The 24,592-nt window shown below is 32.9% G+C and overlaps 1 protein-coding gene across 23 annotated transcripts in view; it reads right to left on the bottom strand.

Moving 5' to 3' along the window:
- Nucleotides 1–24,592, bottom strand: part of ADGRL2 (adhesion G protein-coupled receptor L2) — a 262,905-nt gene that overhangs the window by 128,289 nt on the left and 110,024 nt on the right. For all 23 annotated transcript variants that reach the window (XM_033114137.1, XM_033114136.1, XM_033114139.1 and 20 more), the window contains one exon: nucleotides 22,965–23,137. In XM_033114137.1, the coding sequence (XP_032970028.1) occupies nucleotides 22,965–23,037 (73 nt within the window). In that variant the 5' untranslated portion in view covers nucleotides 23,038–23,137. The remainder of the gene's footprint in view (nucleotides 1–22,964; nucleotides 23,138–24,592) is intronic.

Here is a 24,592-nt window from a genome sequence, read left to right as displayed (position 1 = left end):
ACCCTTTGCCTATGTAAAATCTATACCGAATATTGTCTATAAGAAAGTAAACATGATACGGTGTTTCCCTAAAAATAAGACCTACCGGGACAATCAGCTCTAATGTGTCTTTTGGAGCAAACATTAATATAAGACTCGGTCTTATTCTACTACTTTATAGTAAAATAAGAGCAGGTATAATATAATATAATATAGTATAATATAATATAATACCGGGTTTTATATTAATTTTTGTTCCAAAAGATGCATTAGAGCTAATTGTCTGGATAGGTCTTATTTTTGGGGAAACATGGTACTAAAATTCACATTCCCAGCCTTTCAGTGTTTGCTCATTTTTCCTTTGTGATTTACTACTTAGAAACCAGCATAGTTTTTATTTTATTTGGTTTCATGAACAAGTTTTTTTTTTTCCAAAACAAGGTATGGTCATTTTTCTTTTTTACTATAGTGTGAATAGGGATCATTTATATATTCATTCCTCCGACAAATATTTATATAGTATCTCCTCTATGTCATACACTGTTCTAGTTGCATGGGAGACATGTAAATATGAAAAGTGATAGGTGAACTTGGTTGGTCAAAAAATATAAGGGCTATGAAAAATTAAGTATTTCTCTTCTTTCTCTGTAGGGTTTATAAAAAGCCCAATCTAGCCGCTGCCACCCACCCATCCCCCACCCCAACAAAGGCTTACTTATGTTCTATCAATATAGTCATCTGCTGGAAAACTCATTCATTCATTAATGTAGTCATCATTCATCACATATTTATTCACTTAAAATTATTAGTCGTGCCTTGCATATTCCTGAGGCCTGGGAATACACACTGGCAAAGACATGGCCCCTGCCCTCATGAAGCTACATAAAACTAGCTTTCAATCAAGGTGTTATCATCTTAGCCTCCAATTTTTTAATTCCTTGATAACTAAATATGATGAATCTACATTATTTTCACTTAATTTATAAACTATGCTAGTTTTAACTTTGACAAGTGAAATAAAATCCGAGGTAAATATAAGATTTTTGTTTGTCTGTTTTTGTTTGTCTATTTGTTACATGAAAAGAATGTCAGAGGAACACTAAAGTGAGGAGTAAGATAAAGAAAGTACATAAGGGGACTATAAATGTCTGACTATTACATTACTTTGTACACCTGAAACTAATAATAATAAAAAAAAGTACTTAAGAGCTACTAAGTGACTGACAGAAAAGTTCAAAAATGAGTGGCAACAAATTAAAAGGGAAACAAGTGTTCCTAAAATGTATTGGCTCATTCTGGATTAGTTGATTTTTTTTTCCTGGTGAATTTACCAATAGGGATAATGTAAAAACAACATGGTTAATTTATTCTTTAAAAAGTATCTGTTTTTCAAAACTTAAAAAGTACTTTCTCTGTCATCCATCTTAGCCTCCAATTTTTTAATTCCTTGATAACTAAATATGATGAATCTACATTATTTTCACTTAATTTATAAACTATGCTAGTTTTAACTTTGACAAGTAAAATAAAATCCGAGGTAAATATAAGATTTTTGTTTGTCTGTTTTTTATGGAGGGCACAGCTCACAGTGGGCCATGCGGGGATCGAACTAGCAACCTTGGTGTTATCAGCCCCACACTCTAACCAACTGAGCTAACCAGCCACCTTTAAGATTTCTTTTTTTATAAATTACTTTCTGCTATACTCTATGATGACAAAAGTATTTATAAAAAGACTGATGTAAGACAAAAAACAGTCTAAATTATTTTATAAGAAAATAACACATGATGAAAATTGTTCAAGATCTAAATAAAACAATGTGTTTGTTGATTAAAAACAGTATAAAATTTTGAGACATTTTAGAACTGATACTGACAGAATCAATAACATAAATATCTCTGGGTATAACATTGCACAGCAACACCTTTAATCAAACGTGGAACCTACCATAATATTCTGACATCTCTTATCAAGTGTTAGATGAGTTCCTTAAGCTGACTTATTATTATTGAAAACATTAAAACCTACACAAAATTAGCTATGGTAAATAAAGTACTGTGTTACCATCATCCTATTAAAATGTCAGTGAAATGTGCACATGTTCTAAAATTAATGAGGATATGTAATAAAAGTGACCTAAGCAACTGAAAGACAGCTGTATACTTAACAGTCTCCTATCACATACTGAAAGTGGTATTATGAGACAAAAATCAAAAGTAATAGAGTAAAAAACTCTAAAGGCAAGCAGATTTTTAGAGTTAGAAATACTCTGCTCTAGTAGACAACTTCATTTCAGAGTCAGCATACTCTTAAATATTTGGTCCCTTTTATTTTAATTTCTTAACTTTTAAGATGAAGAAACTAGACCAGAGAAGTGAACTAACTAGAGTCAGAGTTAGACCAAGATCCAAAATTTTGGTTTCTTAAAAAAAAAATTTTTCCCCCAAAGCACCTCTTATGTCATATTACCATAGGACATTTTCCCAGCTAACACAGGACCTAAGTGACTGAAATAATACAATCAGTGACTATAAAATTTGCTAGATATTGAACATTTAACACTTTAGTGTACACACACACACACACACACACACACATACCACACACATACACACACAAGTTCAAAGTAATAACATAGTATTTGCTATTTCAAATATAGGAAACCTCCAAGTGTTTTGTTTTGTTTTTATTTTTTTTAAAAAATCACTAAGAGATGTTCAAAGAAAATGTTAGTCTGGGTGTCAAGATTTCAAATCCTTTTTTTCCCTTCCTAATTTTCTATGCTGTTGCTAAGAATTCAATGACGTCATTAAATATTGTTATTTTATATTTTTAAAAAGCCTCACCCAATATCACAGTCCAAATGACACAAAAACAACAAAAAGGCGAGTATTAATCACATAATGTTAAAAGTTTAGTAATCATTTTTACTTATAAGAGAATTTCTAATCATGTAGGGATAGAAGAATGAAATATTTCAAAAATACTACATAATAGAAAGAAAAATAATACTGCTGAATTGACACAAATGATCTAAACAACACATTTTTTCATAAAAATAAAAGAATGTATACATACAATCATGTCAGAATTAAACTGAAAAAATGTTTGAAAATAATTTGATTCTCAAATTATTAAAATATTGTAAAACTCAGTCACTATTTTATTTTACTACCTTAAATGGTGTCCATTATTTACAACTTTATTGGTAGCATCTTCTCAATCCTTACGAATTATCAAAATCTAACTAAATGTTCAAACATAATGACTTAAGTAAACTATGGACAATTAGTTTCATTGAGATATATATATCAAAATCATATTTATTCAGTCAGCATTTTCAAACAGGCAGAAAAATAAACAACTGTATACATCATATGACTATAAACTCATGGCACGTTAAAATAAAAATCCCATAGCAGGCTAAGAATAAGCCATGTCCAATGGAAAAAATAAGCACTCGATTACAAACGGCATTCTTAACTCCACATTGTATTTGGGGGGGAAAACGTTAAATGTGGCTAGAGCTTATTTCATTGTGTTTTTTAAGTTTTGTGAATTTTTTTTCAGGTCTTTGTACATACACTTGCTATCATTTTTTAAGTTTATTTACATTTTACTGACCCTTGTATCTAAGGACTCATCCCTAAATCTGGTAATTTAAGAAATAAGGACACTAAATCAAATACTAACCCTGTTCCCGTTTAAAGAGGTAAGGATGTGTTATGCTTCAGAAGACAGCAAAGATAAGATTAAGGAATATATTGTCTTAAGTCTTAGCTCTAAATATGTTTATAATACAGTTTTTCTTGCCCTAAAAGGAACTTTATGGGAATAGGTAAAAAGATGTTCATTCTTCTTAGTTTCAGTTCTTCATCCTATCAGCCACAAAAAATGTTGCATATAGTAAGAACTAAAAAAAATATCGCATTTGCCAAATGGAATAAGAAATGACTTTATGAAAAAAATCAATCCCAGGAGCAGTAGTACTATTGGCTCGATGGTATTAGTTCTATGTCCTAAGCATACTTAGGTCTGGTTTTCTCCACTCTGAAGTGTCATGTGTAGAATTTCAAAGTTTCTACATGTGGCCTCGTTTAAGCCAACAGTGTTATTATCCCAGGAAAATATCAATAATATTAAGTTTCAGGGTCTAAAATAACTGTTATTCCTCAGTGAGTTAGAGTATTATATATAATATTTTTAATATTTTTATCTTTATCTTTATTTCCTTATTCCAAACTATTAATTTTAATGTATCATTTGAGATAAAATGTTTTACAATTCCCATACATTTCAAGGACCAGTCTAAAAATACTAATAACAGTAAAGATTTAGATGGTTATGATGAGAGTGAAAAAGATTAATTGCTGTATAAACACACAAAAAATTCTTCTAAGAGTTTCATAGATCATTAAATCAATGGTGTATGTATGTGTGTGTATATATATATATATATATATCCAATGATATTCTATCCAGAAAGTAAAAAAAGTCATTTAAATTTTATTCATTTATTCAATAACTTATTTAAATTCTGTCATATACCAAGAGCCCTCAAATTAAAATTTCAAATAGTATGTTCAAATAACAATATAATCTTTCAACTATGTTTATTGATTAGGAACCCTCTCTGCATAGAAGCTGTCAATGTATAATAAATTTGAGAGAAGGTTCCCACCAGAAGGAACCATGTGTGCGCTGATAGAGGCTTTTCCACTGATTTGTGGACACGATGCCAAAATATGTAGTCAATGCAGTTAAAAAATAAAGCTAAGTAAGATGTCTGGCACCACAGACAAAAAGCATATGTTGAATGCTTTCATCTTCCACTTTCTCAATAGGCTGTCTGGCATCAAACAGACTTAGCCTTAATGTGAATAGTGGGTGTACATTTATGAACCTTTTTTCAAAGCCATTTCCTTTTAACACATACACAGTACTTAACGGCTAAATCTTAGGCATCACACTATATACACCTAGAAACATTCCTAAACTAAAAATTAAAATGGATTTTTTAATTGTTATACAAATTCAAAAGCATCAAGAATGATGTATCAGACAGTCATGTGGCTAAATGAATCACTTCTCTGCATTTATTATGGATTTAATGCTACTGATTTAATGTGCATAAGTTTCCTCAGGTACAAAAATGAGAAAATAATACAAACCCCATAGAGCTGCTGGGAGAACTAGCCAGGTCCATGAATAGAAAGCACCAAGCACAATCCTTGATATCTAGTGGGGGTCCCACAAAGGGCATCCCTTGTTTTCAGATTTAAATTAAAAGCACAAATCAGAGAGAGACAGTAGAAACTAGCTGTTCCTGTACACCTATAACAAAAGTTTTCCAAACTTCCCTCATGTTTATTAATGATTAAAGCAAGCCTCGTGTTATATGTTGATTATAAATTGATATTAAGACCATATGAAATATATTAAATATCTAATTCTTAAGGTTTTTTAAAAAAATTCTGTAAATATGCCCCACTGACAAGTCTGAGTTTACTATCATTCTGTTTTTAATGGTAGTTACTTCATTAAACTGACCACACGAATTACCCATTAAATCCATTTCTCTTTTTTTTAATGGATTTCTCATCTTGCATTCATGATCCAGCTGGACTCCCCACATTCATCACCCACCATGCCTAAGTATAAATCGCCATTTCTGCCAGCACTGAGTTCTTTCTAACTGAAAATGGTCTGCCTACAGGCATGGCTGACGGGGGCAAAGCCAATCTGACTAAGAAATCCTACAAGCAACCCGACACAACTGATTGAAAAAGACATGGTTCCTCAACTCAAGGGCAGTCAGTCCATGATCATAAGAGCAGGGGGACTTCATATAGAAAGAAGAGTTAGGCCTTTGAGTTTTTCTCTTTCTCAAGCACCTGAACTGGGAAACGTGGGGCAATTCCAGAATTAGAGCAAGAGATGAAGTTGACAGGGTGGCACCAAGCTGGGTGGAGTACACTGGAATTCATCCTAACATAAAACTGTGAGGGAGTAGAAACTATGAGTAAGGCAAAAGGGAAAAAGATAAGGAAACGACCGGGGCGGAGGAGAACAAAAGCCAGTTTGTATCCAGAAGAGCTGGCAGATACAAAGGGAACACATGGTAAGTAAACAGAGTCCCAGAAACTCCTGCTACTTCAGATCTGGGAACTGTGCTGAAGGTAACAACCAGTTTTCTTATATCTTCCAAACTCCACAAGGGCAGGCCAGGAAGTATGACTCCCCCTGAGTCCCTGGAAGAGTCTGATTTATCTTATTCCCAAACATCCATTCCTTACCACCAACAAACTTGAATAAATCACTCTTTCCCTCATCAGTGATTACCAAATTCCATCAGTTCTCCTTCTGAAATCTTATCAATCCATTCCTTTTTATGTAACCTCTGCAATTATTTCCAGTCTCATTCTTCCTCACCTAGATTACTTCAACAGTCTTCTTTAAGACAAGAAGTACAAATGGGCAGACCACAGGAAGAATCCAGCTCACTGGTATATTTCATTCCCCGCCTCAGTATTTGAATTTGTGCTTTGAATGAGTTTCCAATGTTTCAAAATATGGAGATACAACATTCATAAACAATTTCTGACTTTTTTTGGGGGGGGGAAAGAAAATCAGATCAAGTGACAACACATTCACATTAGCAAAGTATCAAAATACTGACAAATTAATCACCTGAAGGTAAGTAACAACTGTTTACTTTAGATAAGTGTGAATTTTCCAGTTTTATTTCATTTCTTTATACTCTGCTACTTGACTTTTATCTTAATCTCCTGGTCCCAAAGAACTTGTTCAATGTTCTCTCTGCTTTCAACAGTAGATCGCATCCAACCCAAATCAGTACCTCTAGAAAAAAAAAATCTACAATTACCTTTGAAATTATTCAGTGATCATCACCAAACATGATAAAATCCTCTTTTATATGATCTGTCCCATATTCTTTACCCAGTGCTCTCATCTCCCCTCACCTTGCAAACATCAAACTACTTGCAATTCACCCATATGGGCCACTGTGAGCTCTGCCCTCCTTAACAAAAAAAAAAAAAAGGCAAGAACTATGCCTAGCACATTGCATAGTCCTGGCACACTGGACATGTTCAACAATTACGGATGATTAAATGATTTTTTTTAACATTTCTTTTCTAAGCAGCAACTGTTCTAAAAAGCAGGCATTTTCCCAATTTCATAATACATAAGAAAATGCAGACGCAAATTAAAGAATTCATACAAGTTCACACAGCTGGTAAGTAAGAGTCAGAATGTGAACCAAATGGACGTCAGACCAAAACTTGCTGCCCTTGAGTATATACCCTTTCTTGCTCCCATGGGAAACTCTGGTATAAATGTAATTTCACTACAGGATATGTCAAGGAAAGGAAACCTAGTCAATACAAAAGACAGTAATGTCTAATCCTAAATCAAAGCTGACAAGATAAATCCTTTGAGATGTTGAGTAGTATCACTGATATTGTGACCGGCTGCCGGCTGTCGAAATGCCATGACAACTTTCACAGTCCTAGGCAAACTAGAAGAAACTCCATAAAAATCTTCCTATTTTGAGTACTTAGTACTTCATTATCTTACCATAATGGAAAAATATTAGAAAAAATAAAACGGAAAAGCAACCAACAACAGAAAATGTATTAAGAAAAGTCAATGCCCACAGGATAAGCAAAAGATGATAGATCATAAACCCTTTAAGAAAAATATATATGACATTCAAGAAAACATGATTAATAGAACTAATCAAAGGATAATTTTGTGATTCAAGTTATTAAATTTTAAGAAAAGTAACACTATTATAAATGCTTGAAGCACAAATTAATTTGAGCGGTACTTGGCAACAGCTTGTGATATAAATTCATACAGCATAAGAATTTTCAATTTTGTTTTCAAACATCATAGTACTATAGTATACAAAAATCTCTTGGAAAAAAATGACAGAAAAAAACAATTACATCACGTAGTACTAAATCCTTTCAGTAACATCAAAAAGCCTGACTAAACAAAAAAAAAAAATCATCTTTAATATTCTTTTAGCGCTTGATTTGCTTTCGTTTTTTACAGTCTTTGAAAACTTCACTGCTTATCCGCATAGACTGCATATCAAAATTTTTTTAAGAGCCTCGTACATAAAGCCTAATTAAATGTTCTTTCTTAAAAACACCCATCCCCACTTTTTTGCCCTCCCCAGTATCTCAGGGCCAACAAAATACTGACAAGCATTGTTTTCAGTACATTAGGGAGTAAAACCCTTGAAAGCAATAATCTTTTTTCACACAGATGGATATAGATGCTTTCAATGTTCTGACATGGCATCTTCTTGCCACACAAGCACCTGTAGTCTTGCATTGTCCTGCTAGGCATTCCTAAAAACACCTGGGCAAGCTGTTGACTAAAAAACTAGACATTGGATGAGATGAGGGATAATTAGCAAATAAAACTATTCCCGGCACTCTCTCGACATTAGAGCAGAACCAAGCTCCAAGCCGGCACCTGGTGAAGGGAACTGCTAGATGTGATAATTCCAATTTACACATTCAGCACAACATTCTGTCTGCCTGTCAATTTGAAACAGTTTCCTATTCAGTGATAACAGATACCCCAAAAGAATGCAGTGTCGAAATGCTGACATGAATTTTTTATGCACCAACTAGACTCACTCTCCTCTGGACCAGCTGCATCTGCCTCCTTCACTCTTGGAATGGACTGACAGTTGGGGACTTTTTTCAACTATACCAACAACAACAAAAAAATTGAAATGCATAGGGCAAATTTAAAGTATCAGATCCTCATGCAGAACAAATACCAACAAAATTTTCTTAAGAAAAAAACACTAATGAAGTTTAAAAAAAAAAATTCACTGTCAGTTGATCTTATTCATATATGCAGTACTTCTCAGCTGCCTAAACCATGAAAGTGTACTTCTACTAAATACAGAATTTACTAATTTATGTTTTCTAAATTGACAGAAAGAGTAAGATAAAGCAAGAAAGAGAAGGACAGACACACAGACAGAGACAGCATAGTACATTGGATATCCATTTGCAAATGCTATTTAAATAGAGAATAAGAAACTTTGACTGCAAGTATACATATGCATGCACATACATACATTCATAAACATACACGTATACACACATGTACATATATACATATAATTTAAAAAGCTTTTCATGAAGATTCTCCCAGCAAAGCCATCAAGTTCAATAGTATAAGCTATAAACATTTTAATATTAATAAAGTCATTAAGAACATACTAACCAAAACAGTAGTATATTCGCAAATAGAACGTAGATATAAAATATCATTGTAACAAAACACCACTATAAGGATAAAATTTCCTCCTTATATCTAAGCTACAATCAGAGAATTTTCTAGTTACTAAAAGAAGAAATTCACAAGAATCTTCTAAATGATTAGAAATATTACTCATTTTTAAATTGAGGCTTTCATAATTACTTATCTTCTAAAATATTTTCTCAAAGTACAGAATGCAAATGGCAGTATCAACTGGGTTCATCATTAGAATTCAAGAAGGAAGCTCCATTTAGCAAATAAAAGTCAACATTAGTTGACTTAGCTATTGTAGGTTATCACCATCCAGATAATTAAAAGAGCGATCAAAATCATTGAAAAACTAAGGTTGCCATCAGGACCTTATGGGTTCGCTACCTTTAAGTCTTAAAGTATGCTCAGCTCTTAATCCCAAAGACCCTATTCCTATAAAATACATACCGCGCATACAGAGACACGTTTAGTTCTGATAGTCACAAACTCACCATATTGTTTTAGGTGATCATTAGTGAAACAATGAACTATGAATGAAGTACATATTTGATACTGCTCTGGTAGTAACACTCCTTGAATGTGCTTCCAAATTAATGGAAGTATTTTTCTGAGTGCCATAGCATTATAAAAAATACAGAAGTAAAAAATTGTCCCTGATCTCAAAAAATTCATTGAAATATATACAGGAGATATAAGATGTGACTAACACCCCCCCAAAAAAAGTAGTACATAAACAAAGACAAATACATACAAACTGTTCTTGTCCAATACGGTAACCCCTAGCCACCATGGCTACTTCAATTTAAATTAATTAACATTAAATAAAATAAAGTACCTTTTCAGTCACATTAGCCATAGTTCAAGTGTTCAATAATCACTTGTCACTAGTGACTTACTCCTCTAGACTGTGCTGCAATATAAATTCAGAGGATTCCTATTTATACGAGGAAAAAAACCTCCTCAAGGTACTACTAGCTTTTGAAAAGTATCAGAAACTGAATAAGTGCAAAGGTGGACTTCTTGGCATTGTTTTTAAGGAACAATTAGTCATATAGCTTGGCTGGAGTTATGGAAGGAAAAGCCCACTTAAAAGTCAAATTTGGGGTCCTTGAATTTTGCTGTGCCTTTTAGATTTTGTTTTAGTCTGAACAACTGGTCACAGAATTGACAATAGAGGAAATAATGCTTATGTAAATACGTAAAGACAATGACTAACATAACAGATGTTCAAAAACTGACAGAAGGGATAAAGATGGGGGAGAGGGGAGGGAAAGGATGAAGAAGACGGTGTAAAACAAAGGAGTACTGAGAAAATAAGACAACAGAGCTGCTGGTGCTTCACTGTTAAACACCTATAAGACACTAGTGAAATGTGTTGGTTAAGCCTCAAAATGGCCTATTGATGGCAGCAAACTTTTTTTATACTTTGCTCCTGTACATAGATTAGTGAGGAACCAAAGTAGCATTTATCACTAAAAGTCATAAAGTCGGTTTCAGTCTAGAAAAGTTGTTCAAAACGACTGTGGGCTCTTGTAGGGGGGAGTAAGAATGTTTAGGAAGGGCGAGTTAAATATTGCATTGTCTACCAACTGTAGCACAATGTCAACCACATCATGTGTCCGTGTACTTGGTATACCTGATAGCATTTCAAATCTATAAATGAATTTCCAATTTGTGTTCAATTGAAATGCATTCCAAAATACAAGAGGTGCTAGTCATTCAATTATTTGTATTTCTTCTCTAAACCTAGGTATCCAAAACTGTCAAACTGTGTTTCAAGGATTATATAATGCAATTAAACATTATTTAGTAAGATTTTCATTGTGACAAGTATCTTTACTGTTTTACTACTTTACTAAAGCATGCAATCATAAGACACAATTTTACACACATCTATACGTATACATATGTATATATCTATATATGTATTATCATATCAGTATCACAATAAAGTCAATCTTCCCAAAAGACCAAAATATTATTTAAAATTAAACTTAGTTCAAGCTTTTTTTTTTTTTGGTAACAAAATCACTAGAAACATTTGTTTGGACTTTGTCAAAAGGGTTTCAATTTTACATCATTACGTTTTAACTTGCCTAATCAGCTGAACAAAAGTACTTTATGTAAAATCATTCTTTTAGTTGCCTTAGCTACAAATCCCTGCAGAATACTATAATTGAAATCTACTCACGTAAGTTAGGAATAATTAGGGCCCCAAATTAAGCCAAACACAAAGTTAATTCAAACAGTCAGCTGCTGTCATTTAAATGGTTACAGAGTTTTATTGTTGCTTAACATTTCTGAATGCTTTTAAACGTAGTCTGTTCTTGTCTCTATTTAGTATTTGAGTACAAATAGAAATGGGATCAAGAAGCCAAGATTCATCAGCCTTTAGACTGGAGTCACACCTATACCAGTCTTTTGTCACTAAAGGTTTTCCAGTCAATCTTTGCTATCAGTCAATTAACAACACAGTTAAAAGAATGGAGTGACAGCGCTCAAAGGCAAGCTTTCAGGTAAATAAAGCAGGATCACAGAATCTACAGTGAGTGCCATTAATACAACAAAAGTAAGAGCTTTTGAAAGCTAACAAGGATAGTCTCTATTTGCTTAAACTCTAAAACAAAGCAAAGGATTAAAGGAGCTTCCCCTGGTAAGGCAAACAAAAGAGAAAAGATAGTGTCTAAAACCCATACATACCTGAAGGAGGGGATATGAAAGCATCCCTTTAACTATTTTAATGACAAATGGTAATCAGTAAGTGTTAATCAGCGTGAACCAATAAACTAAATATAGTAAAAATTAAAACTATTCTTGTAATATTTTAGTTTTTCAGTGTTTAGCATCTGTTTGCACTCTCAAAGAGAGACTGTGATTTTTTTAAATATATATACCTATGGCTTTTATAACTTCTGAAGGTTATTTGAAAGTTGCAGAGTTAACAAGATTGGCTTTAATGTTGTATGTATTTCAAAACAAAGTGAAATGATCTTTTTCAATCATCAAGTTAAAGAATGCTAAGCAATATATTTTAAGGTATATCTTAAATATTCTAAGACGATAACCTGATAGGGCAGGAAAATACACCAATGATGAGGCTAAACATTTAATTCTACAGAAAGAATAATGGACTGGCAGTAAGGAGAGCTGGACAAGGGTCTAACCTTTCCAGGCCTGTTTCTTCAACTGCAAGTTGCAAACTTCTACATGACTAATCTCCAGGTTGTGATTCTTAGTCTAAAATTCTTTAATTCTACCAAAAAATAAAAACAAAAAACAATATGCCCTCTAAGATACTTATGTAGAATTTGTTGTTTAAAATTTACTATTTTCTTTTTATTTGGTTTTAAAAGCTGAAAAATCTAATGAACTTCATTAAGAAATAAATGTAATTTGTGATTTGTATTATAATAAAACAAAACTGTATCAGTAACATACCTTTCTCTCTGACAGCAAAAGTAAAAAATTATGTGTACTACTAAAAATAAAGAAATAAAAGCTTTGAGTATGTGTAACACTTAAAAGTGGATAAATCACTAGATGACCTTGATGTAGGTGATGTTGGATGTGCCAGCAGTTTCTGAGTGTGGGCCGGGAGCCTGTCTCGTGAAGCCGAAGAATGGAAACACGGACCAGGGAGAGGCAAAACGTTTTAAAAACAGGAGTTTATTAGAGGCAGGAGAAGAGGCTGCAGCTCCCCAGCGGGAGGGGGTCCCGAATGGGGGTGCCCCATGACTGAAGCAAAAGCTCTTACTTTTGTATCTTCCCTTGCCTGCTTGGGGAAGGGGAGCTGTTTGAAGAAGGGAACTGTTTGAAGAAGGGAACTGGCGCCTTCTAATGAAATTCGTCTACCAGGTTTGTTCTGCGTGCCCATCCTAAAGGAATTAGCAAAGTAGCCCACTCTTTGTCTATCAGATCTGCTCCATTTGTCAGGCCAAAAGGAATTTTATGATTCACCTCAAGGCCTTGTTACATTTTGTCCTGGAGCAAAGGAGTGATTTCAAAACCTGAAGTTTTAGGATATGGCTGTCTTTTGTTTATTCTACCAGGGACCTCCCTGTCTACCTAGGGACATGCTAACTCTCCTGTATCAACCTTAGGCAGATAAAATATATTTAAGCTGTTATAGACAACCAGTTTACACATGAGTATTCCTACCCTATACTCTTTTATGGTGCTATCATGTCAAGACTTTAATACTCAAGGTTAAACGACAACAATTCTTAGTTTTTAAAATATGTTGACTTTGAAAAATTAGTAAAATACAAACTTTTTCTAAATGGGTTAAGACAAACATAAATATACACTTTGCATTACATGATTTTATAATGTTGCTTTAAGAAATTTAAAATGTTTGTTGTAAAATGCTATTTAAAATGTTTCCTTTTAACAGAATAAAAGTAGTACAGATCAATGGAGAAATAGAGAAAATACTAGGAGGAAAGGGTCAGGCTGCACTGTTACTCAGGGATTTTTCAAAACAAATCATCAGATTTAAAAAGGTCAATAAAAAGCATATAAATTAGGATTAGAAGTGTAAAAAATTTAACAATGTTCAATCAAGTTTCAAGGTAGCTTAGTTTCTTTTTTAAATAAATTATAAAACTAAAAGTGATGTTATTTCTGCATTGCAACTGTATTCTTAAGGTTAGAAACAAACGTCAACTTGCAATGGTAGAAATCACTGTCATGCAAAATCTAATTTTCTACACTAAACAGTTTAATAACCAAACTCCTTGACATAGATGTCCCTCACAGACCAGAAACCTCAGCATCACCTGAGAACTTACTAGAAATGGAAGACTCTCAAACCCCATCCCAGTTCACGGAACCAGAATCTACATTTTAACAAGATTCCCAAGTGCATTATATGTGCATTAAATTTTGAGCACTGTTCTATATAAGTAAGATTAAAAACATCCAACTCGACCTCTCTTAAATTTCTTCCTCTTCTCTACACATCACTTCTTGAATCTTCCTCTCCCAGTATCATAATATACATTCTCCTTTCCTATATGAGACCTCCTTTTCCTTGCATTCGACCCCATTTTTTTCTTGGTGCCTGGAAACAAATTTTCAGGTACCTGACATATCTACTTCAAACAATCAAAAAATAAAATTACAAAAAGTACTTTCCCTAAACAATGGAATACATGTAACCTCCACTACCTGTCTCCTTCGCTTTACTTACCTACTTTTGAATCCCCTCATCACAGCAAATCTGCCGTATAAAAGTGGTCTTTTAAAATCCGACAGCCTCTCTTCCCCACTACCACCAGCAAAGCCCCCATCCATCCTTTCTACTGTGTGACTAAAGTTTATTAAGTTCCTGACTCTTTAACATATTATATTGCCTGTAATAAAAACCTGAATTTAATATTAAGCATAAGGACCACCTGATGTAGATTTACTAAAAAGAGAAAAAGATAAACCACGAAGGGTGAGGGAAGAGGGAACTAATGATTAATATACACACACTAATTAGATACAAAGAAACAGTAAAAAGCACTCTATAGATAACCAGCAAAATAAGTAAGAATATCACTTAATCTCTTTTTTAGATTAAGACCGTATGCAAAACAAAACTGCTTTATCTGAATTCCTCTATTTTTTTTTAAGGAAATTTCACGTGTTTCTTGACACTTCAGAATTCCAGTATTTTAATCAATATTGTCATGTTGCTTCTCTTTCTCTCACTCACCAAAAAATTACCCCTTAAAAATAAACTTTATTAATAGACTAGATGTAGAAAGAAGTCATCTTAGTAGAAAAGAGCACTATTATTGAAATCAGAAAAAGTGACATTTTCATCCATATTTCAACCTGTATAAATATGAAGTGTGTTCATTTCTTCTTTTTTAACTATTGTCCATCATCTATTTTTAATTTGGGTACATCCCAACTTCATCTACTGTGTTAGTTAAAATTTGATTCATACCTGATGATTTTATATTAGTTCACTTCACTTCAAATTAATTGAGACCTTAGATCTCACCTTTTAACAAAGTTAATTCCTAATAGATTAAGAAATTAAATAAAAACATTTAAGAGCTACAGGGAAATACAAGTGAATAAATATGTAACTTATCTCAAGATACAGTTTTTTAAGCATAAAGATAATAGAAGATCTCACAGAAGGAAATAGCTATACATCAAAAAGCATGTAAAGAAGAAAAGGGGTAAATAAAACAAATGAAGGAAATATTGACAACTGTTAAATCTGTGATTCGTGTGTTATTTTACAAAATTCTTGTTTGACTTTTTCATTAAAAAATAAGCAGTAAGATTTAAATAAAAAACAAATACGTTTTTCATAATAAAAAATGACGTAAAGATATCATCAAAGGGTTTAAAAAATAAAGAGAGCTGTAACAACACAAACAGAAAAATTGGCAAAGGTAGCTAAAAGTTCACATCAAAATTACAACTGCCCAATAAATACATCCATAAAAAATGTTTTTGTCCTCATATATGGCCCCAAAAGTATAAATTTAAGTTAGAATCAAACACCCTTTTTCACACATCAAAAGTGTCACTTCTTGTAAAAACTTAAAATCAATGCTGGTAAAGTATGTAGAATGATACTTTCACATACTGGTAATCAAAATGTACACTGGTATAACCCTTCAGAAAAATCAGTTTGGAAGATGTCTACATACCTGATATAATAAATCAGAATCTAGAATGCTAGTCTCAGGAAATAAACAGATATAAAAGAAGAGATTTAGATAAATATTTATTTTACTTGAAAGAAATTAAGTTCAAATGGCCAATGAGTAAAGGGAGATTAAATTATTTTTGATATATACATGATAAATTACAACAAAGCTGTTAAAATCTATTATCTAAATATATAATAACATGGTACAAGTTATGACAATATAAAGTGAAAAAAATCAAAATTTAAAAATAAATGGAAATAGATAACCTAATTTTGTTTTATCCATAACTTTATTTTATGCATAACATTAAGTATGTATGTTGGAAACAAAAAGGAAATATGTCGTAATTACAGCAAGGTCTTAGAATTATGAACAATTTTAAATTGTTATCTTAATTTTCTTATTTTTTTATCCTTTCTCATAAGAATGTATTACATTCAAAATCTGAAGGGGAAAAAAAAAAAAAACTTTTACAAAAAAATAAGCCCTCAAAGCAAGAATAATGGCAGACATAAAAGTCAAACTCAGTCGAGTCCCATGCTGATAAGGAGGGATTATAAATGTTTTTGCTTCCTGAAGCTCTGAAATGGAATTCCCTTCTCAGCCTCAATTTTCGCCAAGAGATCCCAGGGCTGGGGCTAGGCGTTCTCCTGGAATCACTTCTGTCAAGTTGACAAAAGGAGTTCAAGAATAGGGTTGAAAGATGTCATGAGATATTCACTAATCCACCTTGATGTCTAATACATGTAGACTGCATGGCTGTCATATGTCATTCTCTGTCATGCAGGAGGTAAAAAGAAAATAAAGAGTACCACAGGGTACCAAGCATATGCTTCAGTAAGACACTCCCTTAGTAATGTGGCAGATAAATTGGTTCTTCGAGACATACCAGTTCTACATTAATACTCAGATGTGCTCAATCATTTGTATTATCTTCTTCTCTAATAACACAGCCTCACTATATAGTATCTAAAAAGGGAAAGGTGTATTAATTCAAAGTATGAAGTAAAAGATTCATCAAAACTGAAATTACTCAGTGACTAATTAACACAATTAACGTTCGGCAAAATTAAGGTGCTTTACATGCTTCCTGTACTTTTAATTAAGCTACTTTTATTACACTATTGAATTCTTTCAAAATGTAACAGTGACTGTGATAAATGCCTAACATAGATGTAAAATCAATTATTGCAAAAATTTACTCTTCGACGGACAAGTTTATAACCTCTTTTAGCAAATTATTTCTTCATAGTAACAGATTTTTTTTATTAATCATTTGATGAAGTCTTTTTTTCTCAGAAAATAAAACAGACAAGCAATACAATGTTACTGAGGTCTGTTGGGTAACCGTTATGTATGACACTGATTTATTAACACTTTACCACCAACAACAGACCTACTGGGGAATAAACAGACATTGTGGATAAGTAAGTCTTTTTTAACACTGGAAAAGAAGCAGGACAGGATGAAACAGAATAAAATATGGGAGGAAAAGTGGAAAGAAAGAAAAAAAATCAACAATCAAGCACTAGAACTTCATTAATTTTCATACATGAAATATGGCATATTTTGACGCTGAATATTGGTATGTAAGATGACCAAAGTATATTCCAAATTAACTTTTTAAAAAATACCATTGTATGCTATTTAGCCTTATTATTTTTCAATTTTGAGTCATATTCAGCACAATTATACCTTCCTTTTGAATGCTGGTAGTAGTACGACAAGGCATTTGGTATTTACAAGAAGCAACGTCATATAATTTGTGAATGGCATTAATATTTATATGTTTAAAACTGTATTACATCACTACCTATGCAGAAGAAAGCTGCTGCAATCAAATTACATTACATTCATATACTACAATAAGGAATATTTAAAGTATCCTAACAGCAATATAGTTAGGTACTCTCTTAAGGAGTAAAATCATGTTGATCTGCACTAAAAATGTTTTTTAAAAAATCATTTTTTAAAAATACATTGTTTTAAACCAATTTTAATTTATATAATTTTAAAATTTTAAAAATAAGGTTACATTTGTTATTCACGAAACACAGATATGCTGTACAAGTCCAATTAATTTAATGGGAGATACGACTTCCATTAAGTTTAATAGGAGTCATACGGTCAAATCCCCATACACCTTGCTGAAAATTTACCTTCTAGCTTTCAGCTAATCAAATATACTGAAATGAACAAAAATAGTCAATTTTGCTAGACTGGGAAATCCAAAGTCCCTACAGTAAGTTAATTCAGCATTATCACAGCAATAGCCATGTAGTTATTCCCAACAAGAAAGAGAACAAGGTTATCACAATGAAAAGAGACAAATCGAAGCAAGGGTTTAAAAATGTAACATTTACCCTTAACAGAAAATATGTTCCATTTTTTCCAATCTGGAGCCAGTTTTTCAATTTTGTTTTTTCCTTTCTTAGTACACTGTTTAAAAGAGTAACACAAGGAAAGGAAAAAAAAAATGAAAAAAGAGTAACACGCAGTCCCTTTTTTAAGCCTAAAATTACACCAAAAGGGTCTGTTCAGAGGAATATACAGCCACATGAAAAAGTATAGATAGTAATTCCCAGGAAACAACTTGTTACTACTTCTGAGTCACAGTGAATTAAACTATTTTCAAAAGAGAAAATCTTTTAAAAAGGTTACTTTATATCCACACCACTGTACCCTAACACCTCACCGCAACTACTCACACACATAATACTGCAGTGCTTAAGTGAAAGGCTGAACATCAGCTTCATCCCAGAAATGTGTCACAAATGCAAACGCCTGGGCCCTACCCCAGACCTTCTAGGAGATTATGCTGCGCCTCAAGTTGGAGAACCACTGCAATCCTTTATGCCACATTCATGCCGTTCTCGCTCCACTTTTGCTCCATCACCATGCTCACCATTGTCTTTATCTAGCTTATTCTACTCCTTGTAAGACTCAGCTCAAGTATCATCATCGCTTCCTGCTGGAAGCCTTTCCTGACATACACCCACCCAACTCAACTACCCTTCTTCACCCCAGTACCTCTGTGAATATCATCATCACGGCACTTCTCACCCTGTTATTACAATGATTTATTATCCCCTAACAATTAAGACTAAGACCCTCTTCAAAGATTTATGCTATTTATGTGGTGGATATAGAATGAGTACCTACTGTTAGCCAGGCATTGTTCTAGGCACTCGGACACATCACTCAACCCCAAAAAAAAGACCGTTGCCCTTCAGACATGCAGACATACTGTGTATGTATATTATTATGTGTGTAAACAAAAGAATGAAAGGAAAGAATAAATGAATGTAGGTCTGAATTATTTTAATTCTTATTAAGTTTAACCTTGGAAAACAAAGCTACTATTCCTTCCACTAAATTACAAAACATTAAAAAGGAAATATTTATATGCCAAAAACGTTTTTTGCTAATTTATATTTAACCCTTAGATCTATTTTTTTCTGCAAAAAGACCCTAGAGCCAAACATCCTGTTTTAGTAAGATATCATTAACACAAAAGTCATTGTAAAATGTGCTTTAAAAATTTTTAAATACATTAAAAACTGGTTATGATAATATTTCTACAGCTATGTCCTAAAATTTTCTTGATGTGTATAAAATAAATATGTAAAGTTGTATATGGAATACGTGGCATTTATACCTGGCATAATATTTTTCTTTGAAATAAGGATAAGCAACAATGTAATTTGAGTTAATTAACTAAACTTTTGACTAATGAAATCTAATTACATACTCACTGCATAAAGAATTCAACCTGAAATCCATTATTATTCACTTTGCTGAAGAAGTGCTATTATTTATAACTTGTCACTTGAGCAAACCTTCATATGTCTGATTTATGCTTTCCAGGGCTCCATTATATACCATAATTTAATTCTCTAGGACACAAAGATTCAATATACATTCCTACTTACTGATACATGATTCCACAGTGGGTTACTATGCTTATAAAAATCGGCCAAAAGAATCAAAACACACTAGTTTCTCAACAGAACTGATTTTTGAAGGGCTTGAGGTTAGTTCTCTAGAAATAAAATCAGTCTGAGAAAAACTTACAAAATATTTTGAAAGTCTCGTCTTTTATAATTATTTTTTATTTGGAAATTCTAAACATAATTTTCAAAAATACACAGGAGAGACTTTAAGAATAAGCAAAACATTGCTCCTATTTTTCAAAAATGAGTAAATTTTCATGGTAAGATGATTCTTAAACAGTAACTGAAACAGAGAGAGATGAGCTAATTCTATCTAACTTTATAGATGTAACTGATGTGAGCTAATTAAAACTTTATATATGTAATTAGTTTTTACTATAGTAAAACTTATAAAATGTTTAGTTATTTGCTCTTATATGTATACAAAACATGTTTTGTATATATTTATGACATGTTTATAACGTTCACCTGAACATATAACACTGAACAAATAAGCCCTTCCCTCAAATGTGGACATTTATATCTCAGGTATAAAAACAAACCCACAATTAGGTTATGCTTTTAAAAACACAATACTAAGGTAAAACACTACAGGAGGGAAAAAGCTCTGAAAAGGAAGGCATGGTTCACTGTTGAATACAATACACAGGCATGTTTTGTTTAAAAAATAAAAGTTAGTTGCTATTACTTAAAAATCTAATGTCTGGTTTGTACTGCAAGGCCAGAAAACTGGCAAAACAAGGCTGAAAACTGGAATGACAATCCTGGGTCCTCCCGCACTTTCCTACATGCTGCAGACCTCTGCTGGCCTGCTACATACTCAAGTTCCTACGCTTGCTTCGCCCCAACACTCGTATGTAGGTATCTGAGATTTCAACCCCTGCACAAGACAATGAGCTCAAGAGCAGAAACTATGCCTTGTGCTGTTTTGAATGCTAAGCATCTGGCTCAATTTACTCTCTCAATACATGAGGAAAAAGGGAGGACACCACCCAGGGAAGCCCTATTCTGAGTTATCTGTAACCATCCAAGTACTGATATAAAAAGTGCTCATCGCTGTAAGATTTCAAAAGTTAACAATCATGTAAGAGCCCCTAAAAAAACTTAATGGCTGAATAGTTAAATTTATAGCTTCTTTCCTGTGCTCTCATACCTAACTTTGATTGGTTTTCTCTCTAGATGTTCACAAAGCATTATCTCCTTTCTGGCAATAAAAGACTACCACGTCATGTAAAACTTTTCTAAGACAAAACCAGGTGATCCTGGCTCAATGGTCTAACAGTGTGCATTAACTATGTACACTCCCATAACTAGCAGTGTGGGTCTGTCCCAGGTTCTTTTTACCTATAGGAGGGGATTGCTTCAAAAGCAACACCCTCTGGCCTGGTGCGCCAAAAATGAAATTTCTCTTAACAGCAGATATGAATCCTGAACTAAGAGGTGACACACAAGAAATAAAACTGCAGTATCTCATAAAAAAGTCTCTGTTCCCTTACCCCCTGCTGGGTTGAGCCACTGTGCCAGCAAAGTGGTCTCTATCTTGATTGGAAAATTTTTCATTATATGGACTAATGAGTCATTGGTCCACACCTGGAATCTTTTTTAAATGTATAAAAGCATTCAAACATAACAGCAGGAATTCAGTTAGTTCCCCCCCCCCACAAAAAAAAACAGATTCAAAATTATAGGCTACATACAAGATTTGCCTAACAATGCGAGCCAAAGATTCATATTGTTAAACTCAGTTTCTGTTCCTTGTTTATCATGACAGTATTATTCATTCAGACATATTTTAGTGATAGATTTGATGTATCTTTTTAATTCTGATGCAAAGAGCAATACCTTCTGAAAATAAAACATTAACCCAGTTGTAACTTTCACGTGACTTAAATCCAAGTGAAGAGCATTTCCTTTCAGAACACAGAAATTCTAATTTTAAAACATTCCCAATTTGTTCTTTATTTGAGTTCTAGTCTTAAGTTATGTCAATATATTGAAAGTAGGGGATTGGTGAGGCAAGGAGAAAATGAAACATGATTTTGGAACCAGCATTTCACATAAAATTCTTGTGGCACAATTAAAATGTTAACATTTTGACGCTTCTCACAAAGACATTGTATTAATACGCTTGCTTGCTTCTATCTATCAATTGACAGTATGCCTTTCTCCACTTATTATTTCATTAATAGATATAAATGTGATCACTTAAAAATACACATAAAACCAATTTTAAAACTCTAGAACATTTTCTTTAAGAATATTTCATTGGAACCCAAAAATCCAATACATTTTACATGTATTTCTCAGATTTTACATTCTTTACAGATCTAACGGCATTAGTATATTTTCACGCCGAATATAATAACTACCACTACGAATCAGCTATATTAACATATCTTAGCTCCACATTAACTTCTGACCTGTTCTGTAAAGAGCACCTGGGAAGGTGTTATTTTCACACAGAAATAATACGTAAGACTAAAGAAATAATGTATGATACCAGGAGAGTCGTACAGTAATGAACAAACGATGGTACCAATGATTTCATAAAGCCTTAAAAGTGTATTAAATAATTCTTTAAAAACCAGATCTGTCTTCAAAAAGATATAGATAAGGAAACACTATAAAAAAGTAACACTTTTCAGAAGATATGAAAAGTTTTGTTTTTAGAACTATGACCACACTGAAGCAGTCAAAACTAAAAATGAGGTGAGACTTGCCATAAAATACTTTCAATTTCACTAGAATAAATTTAGTCAATAAATGTAAAATATATACCAAACAATGCTTTCATTTAGTTCTCTGAGGATTATTTACAATGCTGATATTTATAAATTTATGTAAAATATAAATTCATATTTCTTGAACTCACTATAATAGACAGCTATGTAAGGAAAATAATTCAACCACCAAAAAAAACAAAAAAAAACTGATGTTCAAAAAAAATATTAACACTTATTTCCAAATAATAAAATAATATTCATTCTATCTACTTCTGTATAAATAAGACTGCATAGTTTAAGTTCTCCAGAATGTAAAAAATAAAATTTAAACTGCACCTTACCTTCTGTATTCGGTAAGAAGCTGATTATAATGATAAACCACAGACTTCGCATTCTGCAACCAGAAGACACCATTATTGATCCCTTTAAATATTTTCTTTGTATTCCTTAATGAATCTAGTTATAAATGCCCAGCTTCATCGAACCCAGCAGTCTGCATCATTGATCCTCATATCTGAAAAACAAACAAATCCATCATTTACTCTATGGTCCTGCTACATTCCAAAAAAAAAATGTGAAAACAACAATTCTTTCCCTCCCTTCACTCCCTCCTTGTCCAATATGGAAGCTGCTCCTATACATGGGGTAATGAGCCTCACATCCTGAAAACGATCAAAGCCCAAAAAGCACTTAGAAACAACCAGAACATATGAATTCACACAGTAATATAAATTCTTAATGATGATTTTTTTCTTTGAAAAGCTTACAAAGCCATTCTAGAATAATACATGTGTCACTTTATGCCACATATTAGTGTTGTGTTTTTTTTTTATCAAAGTACAGCTGACCCTTGAACAACACGAGTTTGAACTGTGAGAGTCCACTGAATATCAATAAATACTTGTCGTTTTTGCTCTGAAGTTGGGAGTCCACAGATGCAGATGGCCAGCTGTATGTAGTGGTCTACACCATTTTATATAGCGGACCTGAGCATCGTGACTTTGGTACCCACGGGGATCCTGGAAATCCCCAGGGATACCAAGGGACAACTTCAACTTCTCAAAAGTTATACACAGATTTTTCAACTGCGTGGGTGTTGGCCGCCCAATGCCCACGTTGTTCTAACGGTCACCTGTACTAGCTTCAATACATAATACCTCTAACAAAATTTTATAAATAAATACAGTTTTTGGTTTGTTTTTAGTAATGATAACGGCAATATTATCTACTATTTTATCCTGTTACCATCCAAGACGGAGCTGAGATAAAATGAAAGTTAGTAACAGTTTAAGTCTTTTAACTATTTCATTTTAAAGTTTAAGATTTTCATTTATTGGTTTTTCTCACTGCAAGGTACAACTTCAGATCAAACCTACATCTTTGAATAGGTTAGTTCACCCATTGGACCCAAATATAAACCTCAGACCATAATGATTTTTATCTCTAAGGCTGCATCTCTCCTTTTTAAAAAACTGAGGGAACAGTGGCAAAGAAAACAAACCTGGAGTCAAGTCTAATTCTGACTAGCCATTAAGGACCAGTTCAACTGGAGATGATACAAAAACTTCAGTAGTGTAACTCAGTTAGTGCTTCTCAGTTCCTAGGATCACATGAGACCAGGTCATTTGCTGGGTTCTACGGAAGTGTTTTTACTTCTTTCTAGGGTGGCACGAGGAGTCAGAGAGTAAGCGATAGTCTTATAATACACATAAAATGCAGGCAGTTCCCAAATATACCCTGCCTCCGGGTCCAGCTTCTTCTTAAGGTTAAGTAATTACAAATTTTTCTTTTATAAGGGACATCTTAACTCTTTATTTCTAATCAATTTTCTATTATGTACTTCTAAGTAATACTCTTACCAAGTTTTAAGCTAACCTTAACTTGCTACAAGTAAGTGTTTTTAAAAGTTGGGGAAGTGAGAGGAATAACCCCTATTCTGAGGTTGTATCTATAACTCAATTAAAATGAA

This window comes from Rhinolophus ferrumequinum, chromosome 9, assembly GCF_004115265.2.
Source record: "Rhinolophus ferrumequinum isolate MPI-CBG mRhiFer1 chromosome 9, mRhiFer1_v1.p, whole genome shotgun sequence".
NCBI lineage: Eukaryota > Metazoa > Chordata > Mammalia > Chiroptera > Rhinolophidae > Rhinolophus > Rhinolophus ferrumequinum.
This window is presented reverse-complemented; position numbering and strand designations above follow the sequence as displayed.